This window comes from Cygnus atratus, chromosome 20, assembly GCF_013377495.2.
Source record: "Cygnus atratus isolate AKBS03 ecotype Queensland, Australia chromosome 20, CAtr_DNAZoo_HiC_assembly, whole genome shotgun sequence".
Classification (NCBI taxonomy): domain Eukaryota; kingdom Metazoa; phylum Chordata; class Aves; order Anseriformes; family Anatidae; genus Cygnus; species Cygnus atratus.
Genome location: NC_066381.1, coordinates 11962638 through 11989198, shown reverse-complemented (window position 1 = coordinate 11989198; position 26561 = coordinate 11962638). Strand labels below are relative to the sequence as shown.

General features: G+C 38.1%; 1 protein-coding gene across 3 annotated transcripts in view; it reads right to left on the bottom strand.

The window, feature by feature from the left end:
- The window catches only part of PITPNM3 (PITPNM family member 3), an 85757-nt gene that overhangs the window by 12739 nt on the left and 46457 nt on the right, over positions 1-26561 (bottom strand). Inside the window, exons 6-10 of one of the 3 annotated variants that reach the window (XM_035561156.2) lie at positions 20892-21081; positions 17891-18010; positions 12376-12557; positions 9773-9942; positions 5766-5936 (exon numbers count right to left, since the gene is read on the bottom strand). In XM_035561156.2, coding sequence (XP_035417049.1) covers positions 5766-5936; positions 9773-9942; positions 12376-12557; positions 17891-18010; positions 20892-21081 — 833 coding nt within the window. Of the gene's footprint in view, positions 1-5765; positions 5937-9772; positions 9961-12375; positions 12558-17890; positions 18011-20891; positions 21082-26561 lie in introns of all 3 variants that reach the window. The other 2 variants (XM_035561157.1, XM_050714765.1) reach the window with 2 other exon arrangements.

Sequence of the window (26561 nt, the reverse complement as noted above, 5' to 3'; positions counted from 1 at the left end):
TCTTCACAAATGGAACAGAATTCTCATTTATTCATGCCACTCTGACAGATGAGCTATGGGCCATGCCTAACACCTCTACTTAATGAAACAAAAGAAAGCTTTCATCCTGAGGTGTTCTGCAACACTCCTGAGGTGTTCAAAGAACGGATGTGCATTTAAATAAAAGTATTACTGATGTAGCCTGCACATCCCTGCTGCACCCAGCAAAGACAGAAGCTCCACAAGGTATCTGTGAGACAGGATGTACAGCAAAGTGCACATCAAAAGCAGCTGACTCCTCTATAGTTTTTTCAGAGAACAAACCTCTTGGAGAGATTAAAATGTAGTGAACAAAGGGAAAAGGGGAAGCAGTTCAATGCACATGATAAAAAAAGAAAGCAGAGGGACCTTGACGACATATTGCTCTATTCCTGAGCATTTTTCAGTCCCATTCAGACAACTGATCACACTGTGCTCATCTTTCATGTGGCCATGGGTTAGGGAGTACGTCATACATTTCTTTACATAGTGGAGGCCTGGGGAAAGTTTCTCTTCCAACTTTTCAAGTGTTACCAACTCTTAGTGCAAAGGATACCTCAATGGCGCACAGAGGAGAACACAACAGGATTTTTTAAGAATTTAAACATAAAAGTTGTTTACAGTAACACCATTGCTTACAAAAATACACTGGGAGTATAAGTGTCTATAGATATCAGAACTGTTAAAACCTGTCAGCATTGAATGAAAAGCAATAGCTTCATAGCTCCCTACAAATTCATCCCTTCCAAAAAGCAGACATGGCTGGAAAGGTTCTGTCTTGTTTTGACATAAGCCTGAGTATCTCAACTGCATGAGACAACACAAGGAGATGGACCAGATTAAACCAGAGAAGCAATTAAATTCTAACACTTCATGATTGGTATAAAGTTTCAAAAGAATGTATTCAATCATTTTTTCCATGGAAATGTGTATTTTGAGTTTCATTGAAAAAAACAACTGCAATGAACCGTTCTTTCAAAGGAATCTTTCTGACGCCACACAACAAGGAAAGTTATGTGTGGCTATAGGAAAGATTAATGGAGGTGAACAAGATGGAAGTACAATCTTATTACTTCCCTTGTCTCAGGCAAACCATAACCTCTAACGCAGACAACTGAAAATTAAAAACAGTGCTGCTTTCTTATAACTTACCTCCTAAGACGGGGAGATATTATATGCTCTTTGTAGCAAAACAAGAGGTACAAAGAAGTAAAAGTTCTATTCTATGTCATTCTAAGACTGAACCAGTATGCACTTAGTCCTTCTGACAACAAACTGCAAACCACGTTGGCCTGAACTATCACAGCAAATCAGCTCACTGAAGAGCTGATAGAGCAATAGAATCCACAGACATATGGAGTAAGGAACAAGGAAGATGCACTCTGTTAGTGGTCTATCTGAACCAGTAACCTGAACCAAAGTGCAATCAACAGGAAATTCCACAGAAAGTGCAATAAATTCTGTAAATGAGAGCTAAAAACAAACGACACCTCCAGAAAGTGCTTGTGGTTGGCAGTTTTCTGACACATGCTTTCTGCTTCCCCTCTCTGGTGCTAAAAAATTCACTTCAATAAAAAGGGTTGTTGTGCCTTTTAAAATTCTCTACCTCCGAATTGTTGTTGATCTACTGAAACTACTGTAAATTGACTATAATCCAATCCTTCCTCCTCTGTTAGAACTTTTCAAAAGTTTGAGATTCAGTTCTTCATTCCCACAAAAAATGGAGATGGAGAGAGAATTAAAAATAATAACTTTGCACAAAACGGAAAACATGTTGTCAGCCAACACACTGTTTGACTTTTCCAAATTATTGGCTGGCTTACCAACTGCTCGATAAGAATCTGGGGCTTTGTAATTCGTTTATTTCCTAATACTTTTATTTCGAGTAACCATTCTTCTTCTGAAGAGACCAAATCAATAAACTGGAAGAAAACTGCCAAAAATGCCTTTCTCTCATATTTCCTAAATCATCTTTATGTTAAGCAGGTAGGGCAGTCCGCCTTCATCTCTGAAGGATGGGTTTTCGTTGAATTGTAAAGGAGGAGAATTTCCATTATTCTTCCATTTAAGTAACTGAAAAAGACACTTCCCTCCAAAAACAATCTTTCTCATGAATCTGAGTATCACATGACTCAGGATTTGAGGTTAAAGGCTCCAAGGATCTGATCTAAAGGCTCTTTAAGAGCCTTTAGAGGCTATTATCACTTATCATTATAGGCTCTTATTACTAGTCTAACTTTATTTTTACTTATCAAGCTTGATAATAAAGGCAGATCATTTTACAAAGTCTCAGCTTGGGTAATTACGATAGTTGCAGCAAAGACAAAGAGGCAAAGCAACTTCCTCACGGCCAGGCAATTCAGTAATCATCTCCAGACAAAATTAACAATTCATTATTTTCTCTATATACAATCAGAGAAATACAGTGCTTTTAGACCTTGACTTCTATCTACCCATAATGAAGCATTCCAGTTGGCAATCCTACATATTCCTTATAAATAGAACTTTGCAAAAGAAGAAGTTTGCATTTATTTCAATTGTGCTGCAAAACGAAATGTGACAGAAGCTCAGACTCTTTATTAAGTGTAAATAGTAAAGAAAATTATCTAAGTTCTGCTATGTCAAATGTCTAAAAGGTAGGGTAGATTGAAACCAGGTGTTTTCAGTAAAAACACAGTGACCATATTTTTAACCCTCCCCATGCCATAAGCAGCAAAGCAAAAAGAAATTACATCTCACATGCTAGTGGTGTCAAAAGACACGAGTGGTGGCAAATCAGGGATCTGTCACAAAGTAAAGGATCACAAAAGCATTCTGATTACTAAATGTTGAATAGGCAAAAATTGAGAAAGGTGCTGTTCAATAAAAGTCAAGACAACATGGCTTTCTCTGTGTTGTAACACAATCTGAACTTTGTACCTTGCCCTCACAGTTAAAACACAACAAAACTAACCAACCAACAAAAAACCATTAACCATCTGTTCTTATGAGAAAAGGAACAGGGAATGAGATCCTTCAATGACATGAAAGGTTACCAGAAAAGGCTGTTTTGGGCAGTGTATAATAATAATACAGTTTGGTGCAATTAGGTTTCATTGTATTTCACTAGAAAACTACCATTCCAAGTTAATACCATGAAAGCTCTCATTTGGAGAAATGCTTTCACAAGCCCAGGTATCAGAGAAAAGGAAAAAAAAAAATCTGTGCAGTCACTAGAATTAATCCTTTGTGAATTAAGAATCTTTAATTCCAAGAGGCTCTCAAAGTATGTGCATTTAAATGAGAGGATTTCATATTCATTGAAATAACATAACTTAGATGTAAAGTACAGCAATAGTTAAATATGCAGAGTTAATACAAAACCATACCATGGAACACCTGCTGATCATTAGACCTTAGGAATTTTTATAATACATCCAACAGACAGTGTTTCCAGATCTATGTGCTTTGTAGGAGAATCTTCTGACACATTGCCTTAGATGAACCAAACAAGAACACCCTTTGTTCTCAAATCACTTATAAAGTCTCTGCTTCAAGAATCTTAGTATCTGAAGAGTTTACTTCAATACAACAAAGCTGGTAAAATACAGCAACACAACATTTTCAACTTGAAAAGCAGCCTAAGGGAAGTATTCAGATAGCCTGAGATACGTTTCAGAAACAGAATTTTGTGCCTAACTAAGCAGTAGGAAAATTCAGACACTTGGGTGATGAGAGAACACATTCCATAGATTGGACTGTCCAACAGCTTGGCCATTCCTTAGTCAATTCCTGAGGAAAAGACAGATCTTCAGGATTTTCAGTGGCTTGGCAATAGTGTTAAGTTAGCTAATAGTGTTAAGACAATTGGTGTGGGTGAGACTATATGAAGGCTTTTCTTAAGGTATTCCTCAGTATTCTGTACTAGACAGCAAAACAAAATCAACTGCTAACAGTAAGGAAGCAGCTACAGGTAAATTCATACTTGAACAGTCATTTACCCTCTCAGGATAAAGTCTTAATCTCTCTTCTGGACATTGGAATTTGTTCCGAATCCTTTATTGAACCTGTGCTGTTATGTTTCATGCTGAAAGTGGGTGACAATCTGATAATACATCCTGTCAAAAACCTGCCACTCCTAGACTCTCTACTATCCAATCAAACCTTGATTTCTAGTAAACACTGAGAATATAGACTCTCATGTTGTAAAAATGAAAATAAATCTCATTTGTAGAACCAGAACATTTGTTTTCCAAACCAAATGTCAGTACCAGTATTTTATATTGTCCTTGTCATCAACATTTGTAGGATTCCCACAACAGATGCATACAACTCAGCAGCTCATGTGTAACCATGAGTCTTGCTCTTCTCATGCTGTTTAACGCTTACCTACTCATATGAACACTGGTCTTTGAATTAATTTAAGAAGACTATTCCATCTCATTTCCTAGTTAAAAAAAAAAAATCCAAGTACTTTAATATCTTGTTTTATCATAAAATTATTTGTGTCGTTCTAATGCAGTCTGTTATATCTATGTTTTTAAATGTCACCAGTCACAGTTTTAACTACTACTGAAACTACAGACTAATACTAAATCTGAGTACTAATTATCATTATTCCTTAAAGACATCTGCAACAGAAAGAACTATATGCTATGACGAAGAACAACTATTGCATAAAAGTGCCCTATTTCAAAGTTTTATCTGAGAACTTAGTACTGCTGAGCTTTTCGTAGATAGGAGGTTGTTATGAATGTGAAATGATACAATTCAAGATCTGTAGTTTTTCAAAAATTGGTTTAATCAGATTTAGACTGATTTGCATTCAATATACACACTACTTTTGGCAGAGAAAAGGAAGGGATGCATGTGTATCACACTGCACAGAAGAGGCTCCCAATGATCTATATTCACCCAGTTCTAACAAAAAGAAAACACTGCCATTTTACTGTATTAGCCTTTAACATGAAGCTCCAAATCCTGAAAAGCCTTTTGAAATATTCTACTGAGGCCTGAATTCATGTCTGAATGTGTAGCAAAAAGAATAAATCTAATGTGTATGCATGTACACATACACTGATAAATTCCTTTTTTGCATAATATGGCATGTCAGGATACTGCACATTTGTACAACTATCTCATTTTTTATATGAAAAGTCAAAACATAATTGTTACAACACAACAGCACAATTCCTTTTTTTTTTTTAAATCCATGTCTTTCTATTTCCTCCCCAATCAATCTGTTTCTTTTTTTCCTGGATTCAAACATCCATTGCTGAATATGATTACTATTTAGTAGTCTAACAACAAAAGAGCAGATCAAAAGACAATTTTCCTAGTGCTATAATTTGTCTTAATAGATATCTGCGATAAAACTACTACAAGTGACCACGAGAAACAACATCTAAAACAACTGGCATATGTAGGCAAAGTTCAACTAACTGTAAAAATAAATAGACTAAAATGATGGTATCAATCGACTCAGTCAAAGACATGGAAGAATGCAAGTGACTCTTCAACTAAAGCAATGGTTCACTTTTCAAACACTATTTAACAGAGCTAGTATCCCAAAAGCTCACATGCAAGAACCAGTTTTTCTCAGTGATCTTTGGTTCGATACTTGCTAAATATACCTGTACCCTTCTGTCCCAGATGACTAGTTTTTAGCATGGAAGCACATTTGTATTTCATATCCTCTTGAGCTGTGTAAGGAGAGAAAGCTCAAGAGAAGAACAGGTAAAGAGAGCTATGGAAAATAAGTACTGTACCTAACTGGTGAGATCTTCCATCCCCCAGTGGGTATCTCTGGTACCGTGGGACACTGAATGGAGGCAGGAGATGAAATCTTTTCTCCAACAATGGTTCAAGTCTGCAGGCAGAGGGATCAGCAGAGTGAAAGAAACTGTAAACTTGGCTGCAGGCTGGGCGGACTTGGCATACTTGGATGAGAATCAAACAGAGAAAGAGAGTTCATTATTGCACCTTTACAATTTTCAAGGAGTCTATATATATAAATATGATTAATATGGTCTTCTACAACTCCAGACTAGCACATATCTAGCCATGAGAAATTTATGTAAATCATTACAATTTCCTCTGTAAAGAACATTTTGTTGCAAAAGAATTTTACAGAGACATCACAATCTCAGATGTAGGCATGTAGCAGACATGAAGACGAGCCAGAGAAACAAGACAGAAGCAAGGAAGTACAAAGAAGTTCAAAAGTCTTGTAAATTTGTTACTGAGCATTACAACTATGATGCTCTCAGCACTTCAAATATTTACCAGCAAAATGGTTTAACAGGCCTGTTACACATAGAGGACTGAAATCAAAATGAGATCCAGAGAAGATAGGTGACATAATTGCAGTTTCTGAAGTCACCTTATGAAAGCTAATGCATAGAAATGAGGCTGGTCATACTCAAAGCAACGTTTAACATTCTTGCTGAAGATATGAAAATTCTGAGGGTTTTGGGGGCTGCAACGGGAAATGGGTATTTGTTAACCATCCACTTACTCAGCTAACAGGGCATTCTTTTGATTGATTACACGGCACTGCAGCATAACTTAGATGAGTGATCACACAAGATGGATAAAATCTGTACAACAGTCAGTGTAGTCCCTTCTCATTGAGCTATACCACACTTTAATCACTCTGAATCTTGCCAGCCTGGGTAGATGAATTCATTATGGACAGTGTTATCGAATATTAGATCTGACGGAATCTATCTTAAATGACATCTCTTATCAGAGCACCCATCATAGATATAAAAAAATTAAAATCAAAGCACCCTACTTAGGTTCTTTCTAATTTTCAAGAGCAGCAGTAAAGGTATATGTACATCAGCAAAACTGCACTGAGAAAACTTGATACTGTTCAACTTTCTCTGCTGCAGTCACAGAGTCACAATGAACTACCTATATGAGAGAACACTACATTCTTACAGATTTTCTCAAGTCCTTCCCATGTTGCTGGAAGGACTCTAAAAATATTTATTCTGTTGCTTGCTGTTATTAATGGCATACAGGGAAAAATCTTGATGTAGACTATATTGATGTTACCAAGTTCTGAACTTCTAAGACTACTTCTGAGTTGTCAAAGCAGTGTTGCCATAAGCAGATCATAGCAGTACTTTGCAGCAATCTCTGTTCTGTAAAAGTTATAGCAGAGGGACAGAATGTTTTTATTTAAATTGGTAAGAAAATTACCCTTCTATTGTTCATAGTAAAAACCTTTCAAAGATACTTAAAAGGATGGAGAGGGACTCTTTACTCGGGTAGATAAGGATAAGACAAGGGGGAATGGTCTTAAACTAAAAGAGGATAGATTTAGTTTAGACATTAGGAGGAAATTCTTCACTGTAAGGGTAGTGAGGCACTGGAACAGGGTGCCCAGAGAAGCCTTGGATGCCCCATCCCTGGAGGTGTTCAAGGCCAGACTGAATGGGGCCTTGTCCAACCTGATCTAGTGGGTGGCATCCCTGCCCATGGCAAGGAGGGTTGGAAGTAGATGATTTTAAGGTCCCAGCCAACCTAAGACATTCTATGATACTATGATACTTCAGCACTGAGGTTCAAGTTCAGAAAAACATTAATTCTAAAGATGAGGCACATGTTCATATATCTTTTTCAAACAGGGACAGAAACAGGACTATTGGAAAAAGAGAAAATTCCAGTTGCTCAGAACAGAACTAGAATGGGGTGCCATACCTCATGAACAGCTAGGTGTCCTGGTTTCAGGTAGGACAGAGTTAATTTTCCTCCTAGTAGCTGGCAGGGTGCTATGTTTTGGATTAGGATGAGAAGAGCGCTGATAACATGCTGATGTTTTAATTGTTGTAGAGCAATGCTTACACCAAGCCAAGGACTTTTCAGCTTCTCGCTCTGTCCTGCTAGCGAGCAGGCTGGGGGTGCAGCAGGAGCTGGGAGGGGACAGACCCAGGACAGCTGACCCAAACTGGCCAAAGGGGTATTCCATACCATCTAACGTCATGCTGAACAATATATAGGGGTGGCTAGCCGGGGTGGGGGGGCCGGGTGCTCGGGGATAGGCTGGGCATCGGTCAGCGGGTGGTGAGCAATTGCATTGTGCATCACTTTGTACACATTATTACTATTATTATTATTATTATTATTATTGTTATTATTTTCCCTGTCTTAATAAACTGTCCTTATCTCAACTCACAGGCTTCACTTTCCCGTTTCTCTCCCCCATCCCGGAGAGGGAGGGGGGAGGGTGAGCGAACGGCTGTGTGGTGTTTGGCTGCCAGCCGGGCTAAACCACAACACTAGGACACAATGTGAGACCACAAGAATTTGTGACATGGGAGAGAAAAGAAAGGAAGACATTCCTTTTGAATTAATGTTTAAGGGGAAACTTCTACGTGCTTCTCCAAATTATCCTGCTGGTAGTGTCAAATAACACTCAGCCCATGTAAGCTGTTGAAATACGTTATTGTCAGATATGCGAAATACATTAAACCTCAGCAACCAAATGCATACTCAGCCCACATTTGCACAGGCAGGCACCTTTTCAAGTCTTGCTAAACCTATTATGAAGGAAAAATGGCACAGCTGTTCAGAGGGTAACTAAATGCAATCCACTGATGACAGATGAAGACTAGACTGCTCCTCACATGGTATCTGAGTTAACTGCCTAAAGTAGATGCGATGATGCATGCCCATGAACACCATTTTACCAAAGCACTCTTTGTAAAACATTTTAGACTGTTATCACTGGTAACTACCAAGTTTCCAGCTGCAGGACAACCAAAACCTGCTCAGACTACCTGTTGTATGCTGATTTTTCTAGAAAGGATGATCTGTACATCAAACGATCAGAAGAAATGCAAAATGAGAGTTTAATAATATTCTCCTCTGAAGCCACAGAACTTGATAAAAAATTCCTAAGAGATGTCTGAAGCCTCGTATAGACTTTTTTTGTTTTACCTATTGCAAGTAAAATAAAGTTCAGTTCATATTCCTTTCCAATTTATTCCAGCAATTTTTGCAATTTTTTTGCAAAAAAATTTGCAAATTTTGCAACATTTGAAAGATATCCAAATGACATTACTCAAAAGTGTTTAAATTGAATTCTTACAAAGAAAAAAAACCTGGGAGTCCTGAATTGTTGTCTCTTTATATTTGTCTCTTTATATTACTGCAATGGATTTTTCTCCCTCATCTAATAACTGAACATACCATTTCCCATGAAGATGCCTTGCTATCCAAACCTCACATGATGCACAGAAGCAAGAGACACACTGAATTTTGAAAAGTAAAGCCCTTTAAAATACGTGAAAAAAATCCAGATATATTAAAAAAAAAATCCTGTATATCTTTGATCACCGTGCTCTTACCAAAGTTAAAAATGGCTCACAACCAGCACTAATGGGGTTCAAATTTACACATGAAGCCAGAAGTGAACAAGATGAAATGCTGTACTAAGCACAGATGCTATTTTTGGTGTCATTTTCAAGGACTGCTCCTTGGTGAGGTATAAGCTTCATGTTGTATGTTATGGAATTCACAATCAACAGCAGAGCAAAAGACACACTACTGCAAATGGGTGAGCAGTGACATCACTGGAACAAACCTCACCACCTCATGCCTCAGTACCAAGCTACACTAACATTCACATCTTTTAGAAGAAGAAAGAAACTTTCTTCACTCCCCAGTCTTTAACTAGACTCTTTTATTTACCTCCTTTTAAATGTGTCTCTTTGTTTACAGAGGTCATTAAACAGCCTGTATTCTAACCCCAGAAAGAGCTTACCATCCAGGCCTGGCAGAACAGTACTCCTCATGGCCAGCACCAAACCAAGTGGCGATCCAAAGATGAAGAAATCTGACACCTCAAATTCAAATCGGCCCAGGTTTACTTCTGAGAGACTGGAATTCACAGGAAGAAAGTCTGCATCATCTTTCAGCACACTTGAGTGGATGCTGAGCAAAGAAAACGCACTGATTCAACAATAATCAATCCAGAGAAGAAATCCATTCCAAAAACAGGCTGCTTAGAAAGCTCTAGCACCTGCATCAAGATCCAAGCAATATGCCTTAAACTGTAAAAAGATTAATTACAGTATAGCAGCCATTTATGATTTCCAGTGTGGCCATTAATTAAGTTTACTACCTTCAACATACAAGTTTTCTACAGTTAAAATACTTATCAGTAAGTTATGCAAGGACTCTTAAAACTGAAGTCTATCTCCCCTCCCTTTAAGCTATACAGATGTATGTAAGCTTATTCTGCAACTTTTGCTACAAATTTGAACCTACTCAACTTGTGTAAGGACAATGGTATTAAAAAGTTACAGTTGTACGAGTACATAAAAAAGCATTGCTTTTATGTGTTCTGTGAGCTATGAAACAACAGTTTACTACTTTTCAACTAGTTATTAACTAGTTATTACAGGCCAAAATCAGTGATGCTTATAGATATATTTTCATCTTTTAAGCGATTTAAACACTTTCATTTATTTTCTGTGCCATACATGCATACGGTAAATACAGATTGCCTATCCCTCATGGACAAAGAAAATAATACTCACCCCTCATTTAGCTTTGTGAGAGATTAAATTACTACATTCAGATGCAGAACAGCAGCATATATACATATACACCCCTCTTGCCCATGAAGCATCATGAGACAGAGCAGTACATGTTGCCAGAGCATGCAAAACCTGACTTAGAGATGCTGACCGTGCTATCACCAAGCTGTAACTGAAGCCCTCATGAGTTATCTGCACACTACACTTTACATCAATGGCCAATCATGGCTCAGAATCCAGAAATCCTGAAGACTTGTCCTGAATCAGACCATAACACCAAGACAATTCTTTCAATCTGAGAACCTAATGACATTCTCAAATTATAACCTGATGTTATTAATCAAAACTCCCAAAAAGTAATTAAAAAAGTAACTCAAAAATCAATTTCTCTGTGAAAGAGGGATCTTTGTAACCTCATTACTCACACTGACACACTACTTCCAAATAGCAGTATATAAGCGTGATAAAAAAGGTCTAGTGATCTTATGCAAGTCTCACAGGCTGGAAACCGAAGGCTAGGAATCTCCATGTACAGGGTGGGGTAAAGGATGATATGATTTGGTTTGGTTTGACACTTCCCTCCCCCACCTTATCAAGGAATATTTTCTGCCTCCTTTAGTCTAGGTATATGCAGCTCTTCTCAAATAACTGCAACAGACTAAAGTTTGAGGAGTCCAAAATGTGAATGGAAGATAACATGTTCCAACTTCTTGCTTAACTACAGCTCCATGGAAAGCTTTTAGTTTAAAACACAGATATCCAGAAAATTAAAAGAGAAGACCTGTAAAAAGACAGTTATCTTTGTCTTTTTAATTATTCTATTATCCCCCAAGTATGAAGTTCTTTATACAATCCAGCACCATACTTTATAGATAGCACAGTACTCCTATAGAAGAATCTAAAATAACCGACAAAAAAAAAATCTTCACAAGTTTTCAGTTGTAGAAAAGCAAAACCAACCATTTTGCCTCAGAGGGAAGATGCAACATGCTGATATCCAAAACAAAACCCCAATAAGTTTGAGGCAATAAAATTACCGTAAGCTGCTACTGACAAAACTGCCAGACTGAAGTACAACACAGTAGTAAGCCTGCACTATACTTAAACTGTAGCAGAACTTGAACACACATTAAGACTTCTCCGTTTGCATCACTCCCAATGAAATAAAGGAAATGAGATGGATAGAGGAATAAAAAGCACAAAGAATTCAGAAGTAAAAAGCAAGCAAAAGCTCAGAACAGGCAGAAACAACAAGGCAAACAAAAGGAATGCTGATTTTCCCATCATATTTGTATTTAAAAGGTTTCTTAGGACCCAAGAAAGCTAATGAGATTAAATCTTGTCCCCAGCCTCCTCCCCATTTAGGCCTGACATTTACAGTTTTAGCTGTTGTTTTGTTTTAAATATGCTCTGTATAGCTTGTAGACCAATTAGAACACCAAAAGCAATTATCTCACTCTTTAGAGAATAATGAAAAGCCTGTAAGTGAAGTCCAAGAAAAATGTAACAGTAATTCAGAATTATAAAGCATTCATCCATCCTGATGTGTGTGGGCCCCACTGAAGAAATGAATCTACCTACATTCACTTTTGCATATTCAAATCTCTCACAGATGAATAAAAGTTAAACAAAAACTCTCCACATGTGAGCAAATTAATGCTAGACACTATATTCATGGTTTTCTTTGAAAAGCATTTGCAGGGACTTGAAGCGAACCTCCAGAAATACACCACAACCAATAAAAACGATTCTGTTCCACTGGCAGGGACAGGCTGCATTTAGTGGCAAGCCTGTTTCTTTTACTCAGTCATCACACACTAGTTACCTAGACAGGAAAGCATGATGTTGGGTTATAGTATCACAGCCATAGGTGGATGAGTCACTCTGTTTCCTAGGCAACGGCTGCCTTGGGTCCTCATCCTCCATGATTTCCGAGATGTCAATATTGCTTTTGCTCAGGCGTTTGCTGCCACCTAGACTGGAGTCCTCTGTTAAAAGGGGATTATCCTACAGAGAATGAACAGAGCAAAAAGAAGATTTAGAAAGGGACCAAAATACAACAGAGCTTATATAAAGAGGCTGCATTTATACATTTGACCTCATTTTATCCAAGAAAGGGTGGAAGGGGTTAGACTTTCTTGTTGCTGGAGAAGATATGGAAAGAGATGAAGACTAAATTACCCTGTAAGATGTATAGCCTAAAAGCTGGAAGGAGAATCAGGATTTTTTTTTGGGTGGGGGGAAGTGGGGAGGCATAGGGGCAGTGGTGGGAAGAGTAACACAAAGGCTTCATCCCTTGTTGACTTCATCATTCTTAAAAAACTATAAATATTATAATGTAATCAGAAGGGGTCTTACCTGAGTGCACAAAATGCCATTAGAACATTAATAGCCTTGCTCATTATGTTCCATGGATGCAGGACCTGATTTTTAAAGAATGTGAACTTCTGTGGGATGCAAGAGGAGACCAGTGGTACCATATCTTTAAGGTACCCCTTTAAATAGGGAATAGATGTATTTATTGTTCATTTCCTCCAGCACTTCTGCAGCTTACATCAACATCCTCTCTGATTTTTTTTTTTTAATTAAAAAATAGTTCAAGCATATGAACATCAGCAAGACACATTAGGAGAAGAGTTCTCTCTTCTAATTGTGTGATTAACAGTTTTTGTCCATATCCTACTAACTCTATAATGCAGTACTAGAATTCAAGGGATAGAATCATAGAATCAAAGAATCATTAAGGTTGGAAAAGACCTCCAAGGTTATCAAGTCCAACCGTTCCCCTTCCAACACATCCAACCTTGCCTTAAACACCCCCAGGGATGGTGACTCCACTTCCCTGGGCGACCTGTTCCAGTGTCTAACCACTCTTTCTGGGAAGAAATTTCTCCAAATTTCCTATCTGAATTTTTCCCAATTTCCAACCTGCATGAATAATACCATGCAACTAACATTCGCATCCTAATAACTTGCATAAGATAAATTTAGGACCAGCACATTCATAGACAATTATTCCTGTCTATATATCCTACATATGCACATATTCCTGTCTATATATATCATGCATGTAGGATTATATTCCATATTACATATATTACATGCATATATATATATATGCATGTAGGATTTTTTCTGGATTTCATGGTAACATGTAGCAAAATTCATACCGTGCCAACTTTCATATGAAAGCTGTATAAGATTTATGACCTTGCTTTGCGCAATAACTGCATCTACGTTGTTAAAACTAAGCCTCACTTCTGGCTTTTTAGTTGCTACTATTATTAAAAGGCAGAGAACTGTTCCACAGGGCCATGCAGGAGGGGAGGGCTCCTGCAGTGTGTTGGGAGATAACTGCCCCTGCTGCTTTGTACACTAAAGTGACAGAAAACCAAAAACAGCAGCCTATGAAAAACATGTGCTTCCTTTGAGTTCAAGCCAGAACCAACTACAGGTCCTCCTTGTTGTTTTTGGTTTCATTTCTGTTTTGTTGTTTTTTGTTTGTTTTAAAACTCTGAAACTGACTCTATATAGCTTAACATGTCCTGCAATTTACAGTCCTACATTGAAGCTCTCTTACAACATCAATGCTTTTTTTTTTTTTTTTACCATCTCTATCTACTCTGCAGAACACCAGGGTCCTTCTAAAGCCAAAATTTCTATGTCCAAACTTTCCTGATAAAGTTTACATAGGAACTTTTTTATAGATTCTCAGGACTGTTTTGATAGAATTCTCAGGAACATATGTGAACGCCATGTCTCAATCTGTTCATGTGTCATGATTACTTCAAACTGATTCAGTAGTCAAAAGGTTTTTATTTACCTCATAACCTCCATGATGAGTTCTGATCTCTAGCTTGTTCCTAACCAAAAGTGCCATGAAAATATATGTATTTTTATGGTTTTAACTTTAAAACTTGCATGTTACAAATATTCTGCATGCAACCTTTGACCGAAATATCAATTTGGCAGATGTTTTTACTATTAATAAATTTATTAGAATGCTAAGAATATTCAAATACACTACATGGAGGTGAACCCACATACACAGAGCTGAAAGGGAATTTTTAGAGATTGAACAAAAAGCCCATGAAGTCCTCTGATAAATCCACTGTTTTTAATGGGCAAAGGACTTAAATATCATACCATTAGTGACTTCTGAAAACCATGTAAGTACTGCCAAGTCTCAGAGCTTCATCAAAACCCTGGTGACATTTTAATACTCCGTTTGTTAAAACCATGTGGCAGATACATCAGCATCTCAGCTCCCATTACTTTTTAAAAAGTCATTGCTGTCAATAGACTAAAAAAATAGGAATACTTGATGTTGCCAGAGCAAAAAAGCAGATGAAAAAATCTCAACATGATAAAACATTTTGGTGTAGGACTGTTGATTTACTGGTGGATTCAGGGAGAGTGCTGGTTGTTGAAGGCATAGCGTTGATAGTAACATAAAACCAAACACTTGTTTTAGTCACTCTTATTTCTTCACAGTATTCAATAACTAGCTTGGGACACCACAGAACTAGCTGATAAGACTGCTCACTAATGGAAGCTAATGTCTTCATCCCTGAAAGGCAGCAACAATTCTCTTTTGTCCTCTAAGCTTCACTAACAGATTCTCTTTGCAGAGAGTGTGTTCTTCTCTTGCATCACAAGATAACCTCAGGTCATATTTTGCAAGGGGCTAAATTTCAATGTCATGGGTTTGAGCATTTAGGTTCACCTTCATGACAGTCTTTCTTGCATACCATGAAAGAAACTTTGCCAACTCAGCATTTGTATCAGCCAGATCAAAGAGTGTCAAACATTTCTGGAAAATATATTAAACCACTTAAAAATACAACAGGTAATACAGTAGAAGTTTGATATGATTGGTGTAAAGACCATATGCTGCATTTCAAATAATTAAAAGCCTGTTATTCCTTTGAAACGAGATCTCTCAATGCCCCCAAATGCCACAATTAAAATCCTATCTGCAGTAAAATGGCATCAATAATTAGGATCTGAATCAGTCACCCACAGGTGGTTTTTATGTATTATTTATCCATGCGGTTCAAATCATCACCTTTGTCCTAATGAAGGGTTGTCTGCTTCAAAATGATGAGTATTTTAGCTGTTGCAGCAAGACAGAAACAGATACAGTGCAGAATTTGCTATTGTAAAACTTTGGATTTCCACCTCCAAAGACTGATGAAGTTCATTTCATCCTTCTATACCTAAAAATCTCTAGGAGTGGTATGATGATGGTGATGATGATGTTAACACTGGCTTTCTTTGCTAAGCACTTTAACTTTTAAAAATGTAATTTTTATAGGGCAAGAGTTACTAGTTTGGTCTGAGCAGAGTGACATTTGCTCTACTGCTGGTTCTTTTATTGAACATGAAGATACATTTTTAAATACTGCCCCTTACAGGCATGTACAGGTAACAATCGTCATCATCTCAGTAATCACTTACATTTCTGCCTTTGCTGTAGAAATCACTACTAATTACATATAAGCCTCACTTGATATGTAGTGTATATTGAAAACTAAAAAACAGAAAACAGACTGCAACACAAAACAATAAATATTCACCTGTGATAGTACTGAATGTACCACTCTAATTCCTTATTTACACTGCTGTGACAAATTATCAGTCCCTCTTTCTCTCCCCAAAAATAGTTTATAGAGCCTGAAACTGTGAATTATTCAGAGAATGTATGGTCACTGCATCACCAATCATAGCTATTATTATAAACCACTTTAAAATAACCACAGTTTGAAGGTACCTTATTTACTCTATTTTCAGGGTTCATAACCAGAGCATACAATTAACTGGTTTAGAGTACCTCAGTCTCATCCTTATTTCCAGTTAGTTTCATTTTACAAATGCCTCTGAAATTGGTAAAATATTTCCCTCATATTTCTGTGCTTCAAAGCTTTCCAATGAGATCCATTTCTACCGGCGATACCAAGGAAGGAAAAAAAAAAAAGTAAAAGAGGCATCCTGAATGTGTTTCACAGGAGCAAGCTGGGAACAATGGGCAGGAAGACAAGATAAGGAATGAAAAGAATTATTAGTTCTTCTGAACTTACAGAGTATTAGAGATGAAAATGGGAGGAGAAGAGGGAAAAGCTGGGGAGAGACTTGGGAAGTGAAGCTCTGTCATATCATGGAAGAGAAGGAAGAAGGAAAATTGAAACTATAAGCAAGAGCAGTGAAGTCAAAACCTCTTCCTGAAGTCTGATCCTTGCTCTCAGATTGATTAGCAGCTTTTCTACAATCAGTCTCACTATAGGACTGGGATCCAGGAGATCAATTTCTCCGTTTAGGTTGCTTGCAACACACTATCCTCAGTGCTGGCACTGTCAAAGGTTTCCTGCTTAGACTCCAGAGTCACATCAGAGAACAACTTTCCTCCTGGAAATGTTTAGAGGATGTGTCTTTGCTGGAGAGTGCTACCATGTTCACATGCTACTCCGTAACACACAGCTCTCTGAATGAACTGAGAAGGCTGGTATAACTGATCCCATTTTTGAGGAGAGAGGTAACTGAAGAGTCAAAAGAGGAAACAATTTAGCCGGTGTCACAAAACCACCAAAGAGTGGAGGGCAGGCACCTCATCCAGTGTCAACTCCAAAACTCTGCATCACCTCTGCATATCCACTTGAGTCTGAAGTACATAAGATTAGTTGAACTCCAGTTTTCTTTCTGAAGTGGAAAACACAGTAATACTTCCTATATGCCAGTATTATTTAAAAAAATGCTCTTCTCCTACAATAAAATCTTTCCTGGACCACAGAATTAATCATCCCTTCACTCCAAATACAGCACTCATCTAGAGACTCAGTTATGCTCAGTGGTCCATTCACACATCCTCAGGTGACTTAATTCCTCATCAAAAAGAAGGCAGTCTTTCACCAGTCAGTAGAACTTATTCATGAGCATATTATAATGTTAGACTACCCCTAGGCACTAGCATAATTGATTCCATAGTGTCTGGGGTTCAATTAAAAAAAAAGAAGATTTTGGCAAAAACAGCAGCCTGTGATTACTGAGATGACACATTTACATCTACAGTGAGGGATTAGGTATGCAATAAAAGACACTCTGTAGCCCAGCGTTAAAGATCTACCAATAAAGCCTTCACTAGTGATTTTTATGCATCATAAAATTGAATCTGCAGACTTTATTTTCAGATGGCAATTTTTTGATATATGAGCAAAATCCTGTGCTATCATTGCAATTTACCAAATCCTTGATTTTTTTCTGGTTCATATGGACCTGAATTTCCAATTGCCCCTCCAGGGAATGAATCTATAGGATTTCAGCTGAGTAGATTTTTTTCTCTTCACCTGGATGCTGCTGATGCTTCCTCTCCTGCTACTGTTCCGACTCTCATCAGCTCTATTAGCATTATAGCAGATGGCATCAAAACCCAAAATTCCTCCAATGCAGTCACCAACAAGACACACCTGAGGAAATAAAAATATACTTTGTGGGATGTAGCAAGTGTTTTACAAGACACAAAAACCATCACTGCACTGCATAGGAGTTCCTGTCTTAATTTACACCCTTGTTCTTGTTTTTTTACAGTGTAGTTCCTATTGCAGCTGAAAACATGTAGTCACCTTCTTTCACTTCCTCTCATCTTTCATCTTTCACTTCCTCTCATCTGAGGAACTGATCTACAGACATATGCCCTATGCCAAGAATATCTGTCCCAGATACTGTTCTGATCAGCAAGGAGCTCTTCCAAATGGGCCAGAATTCCTTCACCTACTTAAAGCCTGATTCCAGCTTAAGAAGTCCAGATCACTGGAGAACCATCTTACAGATTTTAAGCTACCTAACAGTTCCTGCAGTCAGATAGGGTAGAAGATTTCAACCAATTAAAAACAGATTGGTATTGTCCCTGTCAGGACAAGGGAACAGAACTTTTAAATGAGGTATTAAAATGAGAGACTCACTCTTACAAGTCTTGTGAGTCTTGAGCTTCACATATAATATCAACATACAAACTACCTTCAAAATATGGGCCTGGGAATTAAAATAAATGAGATATTAAAATTGGGAATTCAGTAGCTAAAGAAATTTTAAGGAACACTAGAATCTACCTCACAAGCTGATTGTGCTTAACAGCCCCGATCCCATAGGAGACAATTCTTTCACCTTGTCCCTCTGCCTCTTTCTCGTGAGGTGTAACTGCTCTAATACCTCTCTCCTTGTTAACAAATTGCTCTCTTCCACCAGTTCCAGCAACCTATTCTGTATATTTCTCAAACTGAAGAAACACCTGGTCTGTTGTTCCCAACTCCAACCAGTTTAACAGAAGATATTACTTCTCCTTACAGACCTCAACTTGCTTGTAGCCTTAAATCATCCTGGCTACAACACCAAACTACACGATTGGGATACCAGAATGTTGTGCATGATACCTTCAAAGTGAACTGTGTTAGGAAAAGAGAGTACTTCAAGATGCAGGTAGGAAAAAAAACACTCGAGCCCCTCTCAGTGCATCTCCACATACCAGGCTCTCTTAATTGAGAGTTAACAGTTAAAAACACATTTCTCAGAGTTAAAAAAAAATATATATCAAAATACATGAAGGTAACATCTATCCTAAGATAACTCTAACTCTAAAGTCATATACAATTAACCAAAATGCTGATTTAATATCTGATGTTCAGATTCCTATTAACATTCAATGAAGTCAACAAAGAACTGAAAATCACATGGAGACTGGTAACCTTATTAAAACCAACAACACGTTTTGTTGGACATTAATGATATCTCCATGAATTTACATTCCATTTCTAATCCTCACTACTATTGGCATTAAGGTAATGGAGATAACTTGTTCCAGATGCTGCATAAAACCCAATGGGCAGTCTTTGATCTGATGAACTTTCAATATAGATGGACAAGAGAGACCAAAATATGAGAGAAAAGAGACACACAGGGTGGAGTCAGGTTATATGGCATCTATTTTAGAAATACATGATTTATTCAGAGGTTGAACTGAGATTTCTATCTAAGGAACAAAGCAAAGAACTGCAGACAGCACAGAGAAGTCACTTTTCCATTCTAACAATACTGGTATTTGTTGATGGTAAAAACTCTGTGGAGCATACAGGGGTCATGACTTTTGCACGTATGATACTAATTCAGAGTTTGCAACAAAAAACAAGGAGTTTCCTTTGTTTCTTTGTCAAAGAAAAAAATTTCTACTGATAATTCTTTTCACAATTATTTCTGTAACTTGTATAATTCCTCTTTTCATAATCTCACATTTTATAATGCTCTATCACTGAAGATAGGCTGTTTCCATGTTTCAAGCAAGAATAGCTTACTGTGGACAGTAAAACTGGCTTCAAACCAAATTTTAGTCTAAAAATACTGGTATGCCATAGCATAATCTCATTATTGCTACGGAAAACAATCTGTTTGTGTTATAAGACACATGCTTTCCTTCAAAGATTATGCTATATTCTGAATTTTTTTTTCCTTTGTTCTGCAGTCTGGAAGTCATTGTACTTCAAGGAAGTGAATGTTTGCAGCTATGTATAAGACCCCATCACAAAAAAAAATATCAGTAATTTACACAGGGTAGCAGTACCATTTTTATTCTACGTGAAGCAGGAAAGTACTCTTTTTTCTAGTCTAGAGATGGAGAAGTAGGAACAATAACTGTGACATATGTCAGCTGGAAGAAGTCTGCAGGTGACTTCACTGGGGAGTGGATCAGACCAAAAAAAATACATGACCATCCCAGAGTTACACAGGAAATCTGCAACACTGTCAGCAACTGAATAGTTATCTTCTGGGTTTCTTTACTGTCAACTGCTTTACTACTACTGCGATGGAGGCAAAAAGAAATAGTAACTGTTAAATTTCCTTTTGCTCTTAGTCAGAGATCTGCTGATGTCCCAACTCTTCCAACAGCTATAGCAGGTGTGTGATGATGAACTTGGTAATATAGATTAGCACTTGTCTTGAGCTGGCAGGCTTGCTCACTGCTTAGCATAATACACTCTTACTGCACAACTAAGGCTCCTAAACATTACCAGAGCTCACAGAAATAATTAACAAGAGATTAGGTGTCAAAATGGTTGTGGGAGAAGGTATAATATCTTCTACCAACTGAGTAAGGCCAGGTAAAATACTGCATAGGATTCCAGAAGGGTCTTTCTCATGCTGGGCACTATTCCAAGCTAATGTTCATATACATCACGTTTACAATATTGTTCCCACACTGATAACTCAAAACCATCAACTCAGATCAGAAGTGGTTTAACAAGAAACAGTCTTACTTTAAAGGAATTTTACTTTGATGTAAGAGAAGAATAGTCCTACCTGTCCATTAAAACCAACCCCATCTGTAGATTTGAGAAATTCATTGTAAACTTGGTTTGCTCTAGTGATCACCATGGCAACTGCATCCTGGTACTGAGGGGACGAAACAGCCAGCAAGGGCAAGGCAGCCAGTGGGATGTGGTCTTCACTGCTGCTGAGACAGTTTTCATCATAGCTGTAGGGATTTAGGCTAAAGAAGAACATGCTATCATCAGGAAAAATGCAAAAGGCATCACACAGCATTAGTTAATGAACAGTTACTTATTAACAGAAAAGGGCTTTGCTATTGCAGTTGACAATGAAAGTACAGGAAGGATCATTTTCTCACAACACTCAACAGCTTAACAATCATGGAGTTACTGCTTTACAAAACTGAGACAATGCTAGAAGGCATTCCTGTAATTAAGCACACATGGTGCAATTTTTCCGCCTTATTTTTACATGTAAAAGTAGACATAATTTAGATGAGTGAAGAGATTATTATTGCCTTTCAGCTTCCCCCCCATACACTAACTCACTACATTAAAAAATGGGGTCAAATAATCACAATGAAGTATTGTTTCACAGAACGTGTGACAGGCACATTGTTCAAAAGTGTATAAAAACTTTTTTCCAATGTTCCACCCATTCAAACAGCTGGAACAAAGTTGCCTATGTTCTGAAATTATATGTAATTGTTTGCAGAGTAACATTTTGCAAAAAGGTGGAAACTTGATAGAAAATGCAAGCTTAAATTTGTCAGAATGCCATTTTTATTTTAGTTTGGATGTGTACCCTGAAAGTTTTTCATTAAGTCTGTCAGTCATGTCTCAACTGATTTTTATTGATGAGTGAAATCAAAGGTGCAAGGCACATTACTGTGTGCCAGATTCTCTTTCAGTAAGCTGACTGCCCAGTCAGAAGCATTTTCAACAATTCAGCTCATCCAAAGTTCATCCAAAGCCACAGGCAAGCAAATTCAATATACTTCAACATTATTTTGCAGTCATTATCTTTAGGAACTTTGTGGGCTATCACAATATTGAAAATTGAGCTCCCTGAACTGGAATTAAAGTCTGTGTCTCTGCTAAAACCTGCATCCTCAGGGCTATCACCAGGGTAACAGAAGAAGAAAAGATGACTTGCAATGCTCAAGTATGAAGGTCAGTCTGTATTCATATCCTCAGCTTCACAGAACATTTCCATACTTGACTATTGCTGAAGCACTCCAGTGATTTGGTAATTTTCAAGCAGAGCAGGAGCAACAGAAAGGAGGAACAAGGAAGAAACTTTTCCTGAATGTAGAAAGCATGTGGCTAAATACAGGTGAAGATGAAACACAGGTCCCTCATAATTTCCTTAGGTCAGCCTCTGGCCACGGCAGAGGTGAAAGGAGAAAGCAGAGGGGAAAATCACCTATGGGGGAACACTTGTTTGGATAACTATCAAACCTTGACCTTGCCCCACTTGTGAATAATTAAAGGATAAAACACTACACAGCCAACCAAGAGGCAAAGTATGTTTCACCTCAATCAGGTAAGGCTTTTCTCTCCCACTTCTTGCAGTACTGCTAAACACAAACAGTGGGAACTAGATAACATTTTGCAGTTGTAAGCAAAGTACTGTCAGTAATTTAGCTGGATAACCATATTTCTTGGCACAGTTCTTTAAGAATTTAAGAAATGGAAGAAAATCTGAATAAAATACTACCTCTATATATATGAGACAAAAACAACGTAGTGCTCCACTGCGGTCATTAACTTTCCTGTCTGGTTCTTGTTTAAACACAAGGTTTGGTCTGCAAGGAGGTAAAGGAAAGTGATTCCTTGGTGTAGTAACAACAAACGTATTTCAAGACCTAATTCTGCCACAGACTTCTTACCTTCAGCAAGTGTCTAGCTCCTCTGTGCCTAGATTTCATAGACATTATCTCACTGCTTAGCTCACAGGGTTAAAACTAGCTAAACTCTTAAATACAGTAGCAATGTCATCCACAAGCATTAAAAATGGAATTTCAGTCAGGGAGTTGACACCAACTCCAGAATTAGGCACCATTAATTCTTAATTGAAAAATGCATCTTGTGCAATTTGATAGATTATTAAAAGAGATGAAATTTTAACACCTAGAAAATTACCTTGTCTTGTACACATTTGTTGCTGTACAATGAAGTCACTTACTTACGTCTGGATTTTTCCAGGCTGAGCATTTGCATTAATTCCTCTTAAGACCATCCCTGTCTTACATAATGCCCTTTAGCAAAAACCTGGTACTGCTCTGGAAATAGATTTTGCCAGATTTCAAGACACTCACTAGGTTTAAGGCATGTTGGACCAAAGAGTGTAAACAGTTCAGAGGCAATGTCTCTTTCCCTAAAAGACCTTCCCTGTCCTTTACGTTATTTTATTGTGTAATCAGATTCTGACAATGCTCTTTCTTTATGCTTTGCTATGCAAAGAAAGAGATGGGCCTTCCAGTTTATGACTCAACTCCAATCATAGAAGACTAATAACAGAAGAATAAGACAGTCCACAAAAATGCTCAAGCATGTGCTTAACTCTGTACTTCCATTTAAATGCCTATGAGACCTAAAATGCCTACTCAAAACTATTGAGATGTACATAGTCAATCATGCTTAGTCAGGTACATAAGGTTTTATTCAAACCAAGAAGTAAACAGAAGCCATTGTAGTCAACAACTAGACAAAAAACTTACAGTGACCCATGCCTGTTAAGACTGACTTTTGCCCCTTCGCCTCCTACAATGTAAGCTTTTTTCTTAAAATAAATAAAGAAAGAAATTGCAATTGTTACCCAGTTTGGCTAACGCTGTAATTTAGAAGGTTCAGTCTGAGATGTGAATCAATGTATGCTCATCAAATCAATCTATTAAAAGCCTAACTTTTGATCTACTCAGTGACATTTGTTTCCCTGAAAAGGGAAGAGATGGCTCACAAGCCATCTAGTTGGAACAAGAATGGAACTTAGTTTTAAACCATATCTGTCCTTAGCAGCAAAGGTGGAAATAAGTGTCACAGGACATCACTCATACATTATAGATTCACATAGGTTGCATAAGCAGTGTCTTTCTGATTTACAAGAGATACAGGAAACTGAAAGTGATGCGAGCAGATGGAAGCAGACCAGATTAAACAATCTAAAACATTTACCAGTTGGAGTGAATTTTCCCTGAAAGATCCCTTTCCTTTAACCCCCTATTTGCAAGACAGGGAGGAGAACTGCCTGTGTGTGTTCAGATGAAAGGTCCCAGTGGGATTAGTCTGAACCCAGATACTCAGCACATAGACACACTGTAATTCAAAACCTGTGCCAAGGCAAACGGAGGGTTGCTCTACCTTGGCATGCACTATGCTTGCACATTCACAGAATTCAGGATACATTCAAACCAAACATGAAATCTTGCGCTGCTGCTTAATCTGGCTCACACCCAATGAATATTTCAGTAATTAAAAACACACCTCCTCACCCACAGTTTGCTAAGTGGGATGTTAACCACAGATTTATGTTCCACAACTGCTTCCTTCAGTTCTGACTGTGAAAGCTGCTGGCATGAAGCAGAATTGTGAGAGCCGATAATCATCTCTCCTTTTGTCAGCACCAAATGGATGCATTACAAGTGGTTCAAGGCAAGAACATACCTTGGCAGTACTAATTGTATTTCAGTGCTGGGAATGATTCAACTGGACACTCAAAAATCTAGCTTGGCTATTTTCAGTTTGGCTGAGTATCGAGGGCTGCAACAAGAAGGAATCAAAAAAAACAAAGAGAAAGAAGGGGGGAGCTCTGTTCATTTGGGTTGTCACCAGCACTTCCACTATACCAGCTCTTCTTCCAGTTAGTTGAGCCCTGCAGGCACTGTCTTACGGGGATACCTAAGAGACACTACTGATCCCTGTGTTAATAAATGGCTCGTTTGCAGATGGATCCTTCAAACACCTCTTGATGTTGCAACTCCTCTTCTACTATTAGTTCTCTTTCCTTACAGGGCAGCAACCGGGACACACATATTGCTTTCCCAGTTGTTTTGGTGTATTCCCCCTTGATGTGAACAGTCAGGCACGCCTTCCAGCAGTCTGGTCTACACATTGTCCCCTTTTCTTCCTGTATGCTGTCTTAGCTTTGAGTCCAGCTGGTATTTCAGAACTTTAACCTATACTCTAACCCCTCCTTTCCAACCCTGTGATCTGGACAGCAAGCATCACTGTTCCCATTTCTTAAGGTCCAAACTGTGTTTGTAGAAAACTCATGTCCTCTCCTCTTTGGCAGCGTTTTCTGCTCTACAAGTTCAAATGTAACTTTAGGTGCTATACTGCAAGAAAGGCTATAAAAGTGACTGTCATTTAGGGGAAACCCTGGACGAAACAACAGAAGTTTCACTCTGTTTAGAAAAGAAGAAATAAGCCAAGTCTGAGTCTCCTCTGCCATCAGTATAGAGTTCAGTAGTTACTGTTGATTTACACTTGTAGAAGAGTTGAATCAGGCCTAAGAGTACGTTTTTTCCCCCTTTCTCTGTCGTGCTGAAAAGATTAGTACACTTCTGTTTAAAATACTTATCTCAAGGAAAATATCACTAAGGCAAGAAGTGTTACCTGACAAGGTCCTGTCATTTATTGAGCGAATTTCAGGACTGAAAAAGTAACTGAGGAAGAACAGGCACCAAAGTGGATGTATCCACTGAAAAATTCCATTTATTATTTTAAGTTCACTTCACTTGGACCATGGGGATAAATAACAACAGAGAAAAGGAGCTGCTGTATGTCATTTTTGAAGCCTCACAGCATTGTCAAAAAGAGTGCATATCTGAAATTGTTACAGCCATACATATAACAATTGTTAAAATTAATAGTTTTTCACCACACCAATATCTTTTGCACAAGCATGCACACAGGAACTTCAAAACATATAATTATTAATGTATGTTATAAGCATCCTCAGCTGGCCTACTTGAAAAAGCATGCTCAGAGTAGAGGTAAGTGATTTTGCTCAAAGCCTACAGGATAGCCCAGAAAAGATCACAGTGTCTTAAAACTGATTTATTTTTTAAGAAGTGCTGTGGTTTAACCTGTCAGACAGCTAAGTACCACAAAGCTGTTCGCTCACCTCCCCCCACCCCCCAAGTGGGATGGTGGAGAGAATCAGAAAAAAGGTAAAACTCATGGGTTGAGAGGACAGTTTAATAGGACAGAAAATGAAGGAACCCCCGCCCCGCTCAAAAAAAAAAAATTATGATGATGATAAAAGAATACACAAAACAAGTGATGCACAGTGCAACTGCTTACCACCCACCAACCAATTCCCGTTTCCAAGAAATGGCCACCACCCCAGCCAACCCCCCCATTTTTCCTGTTCAGCGTGAGGCCACATGGTGTGGGACATCCCTTTGGCCAGCTGGGGTCAGCTGTCCTGACTGTGTCCCCTCCTCACCCCTTGTGTACCCCCAGCCTCCTCGCTGGCAGGGCAGCAGGAGAAGCTGAGAAGTCCTTGGCTGTGCGAGCACTGCTCAGCAACAACTGAAACATCAGTGTGTTAACAGCATTATTCTCATTCTAAATCCAAAGCACAGCACCATACCAGCGAGTATGAAGAAAATATAGTCTACCCCAGCCAAAAACAGGACAGATCCCCCTTACTATGCATGCAAACAAATCCTAGTTGCATTTTGAACTGAAGCCT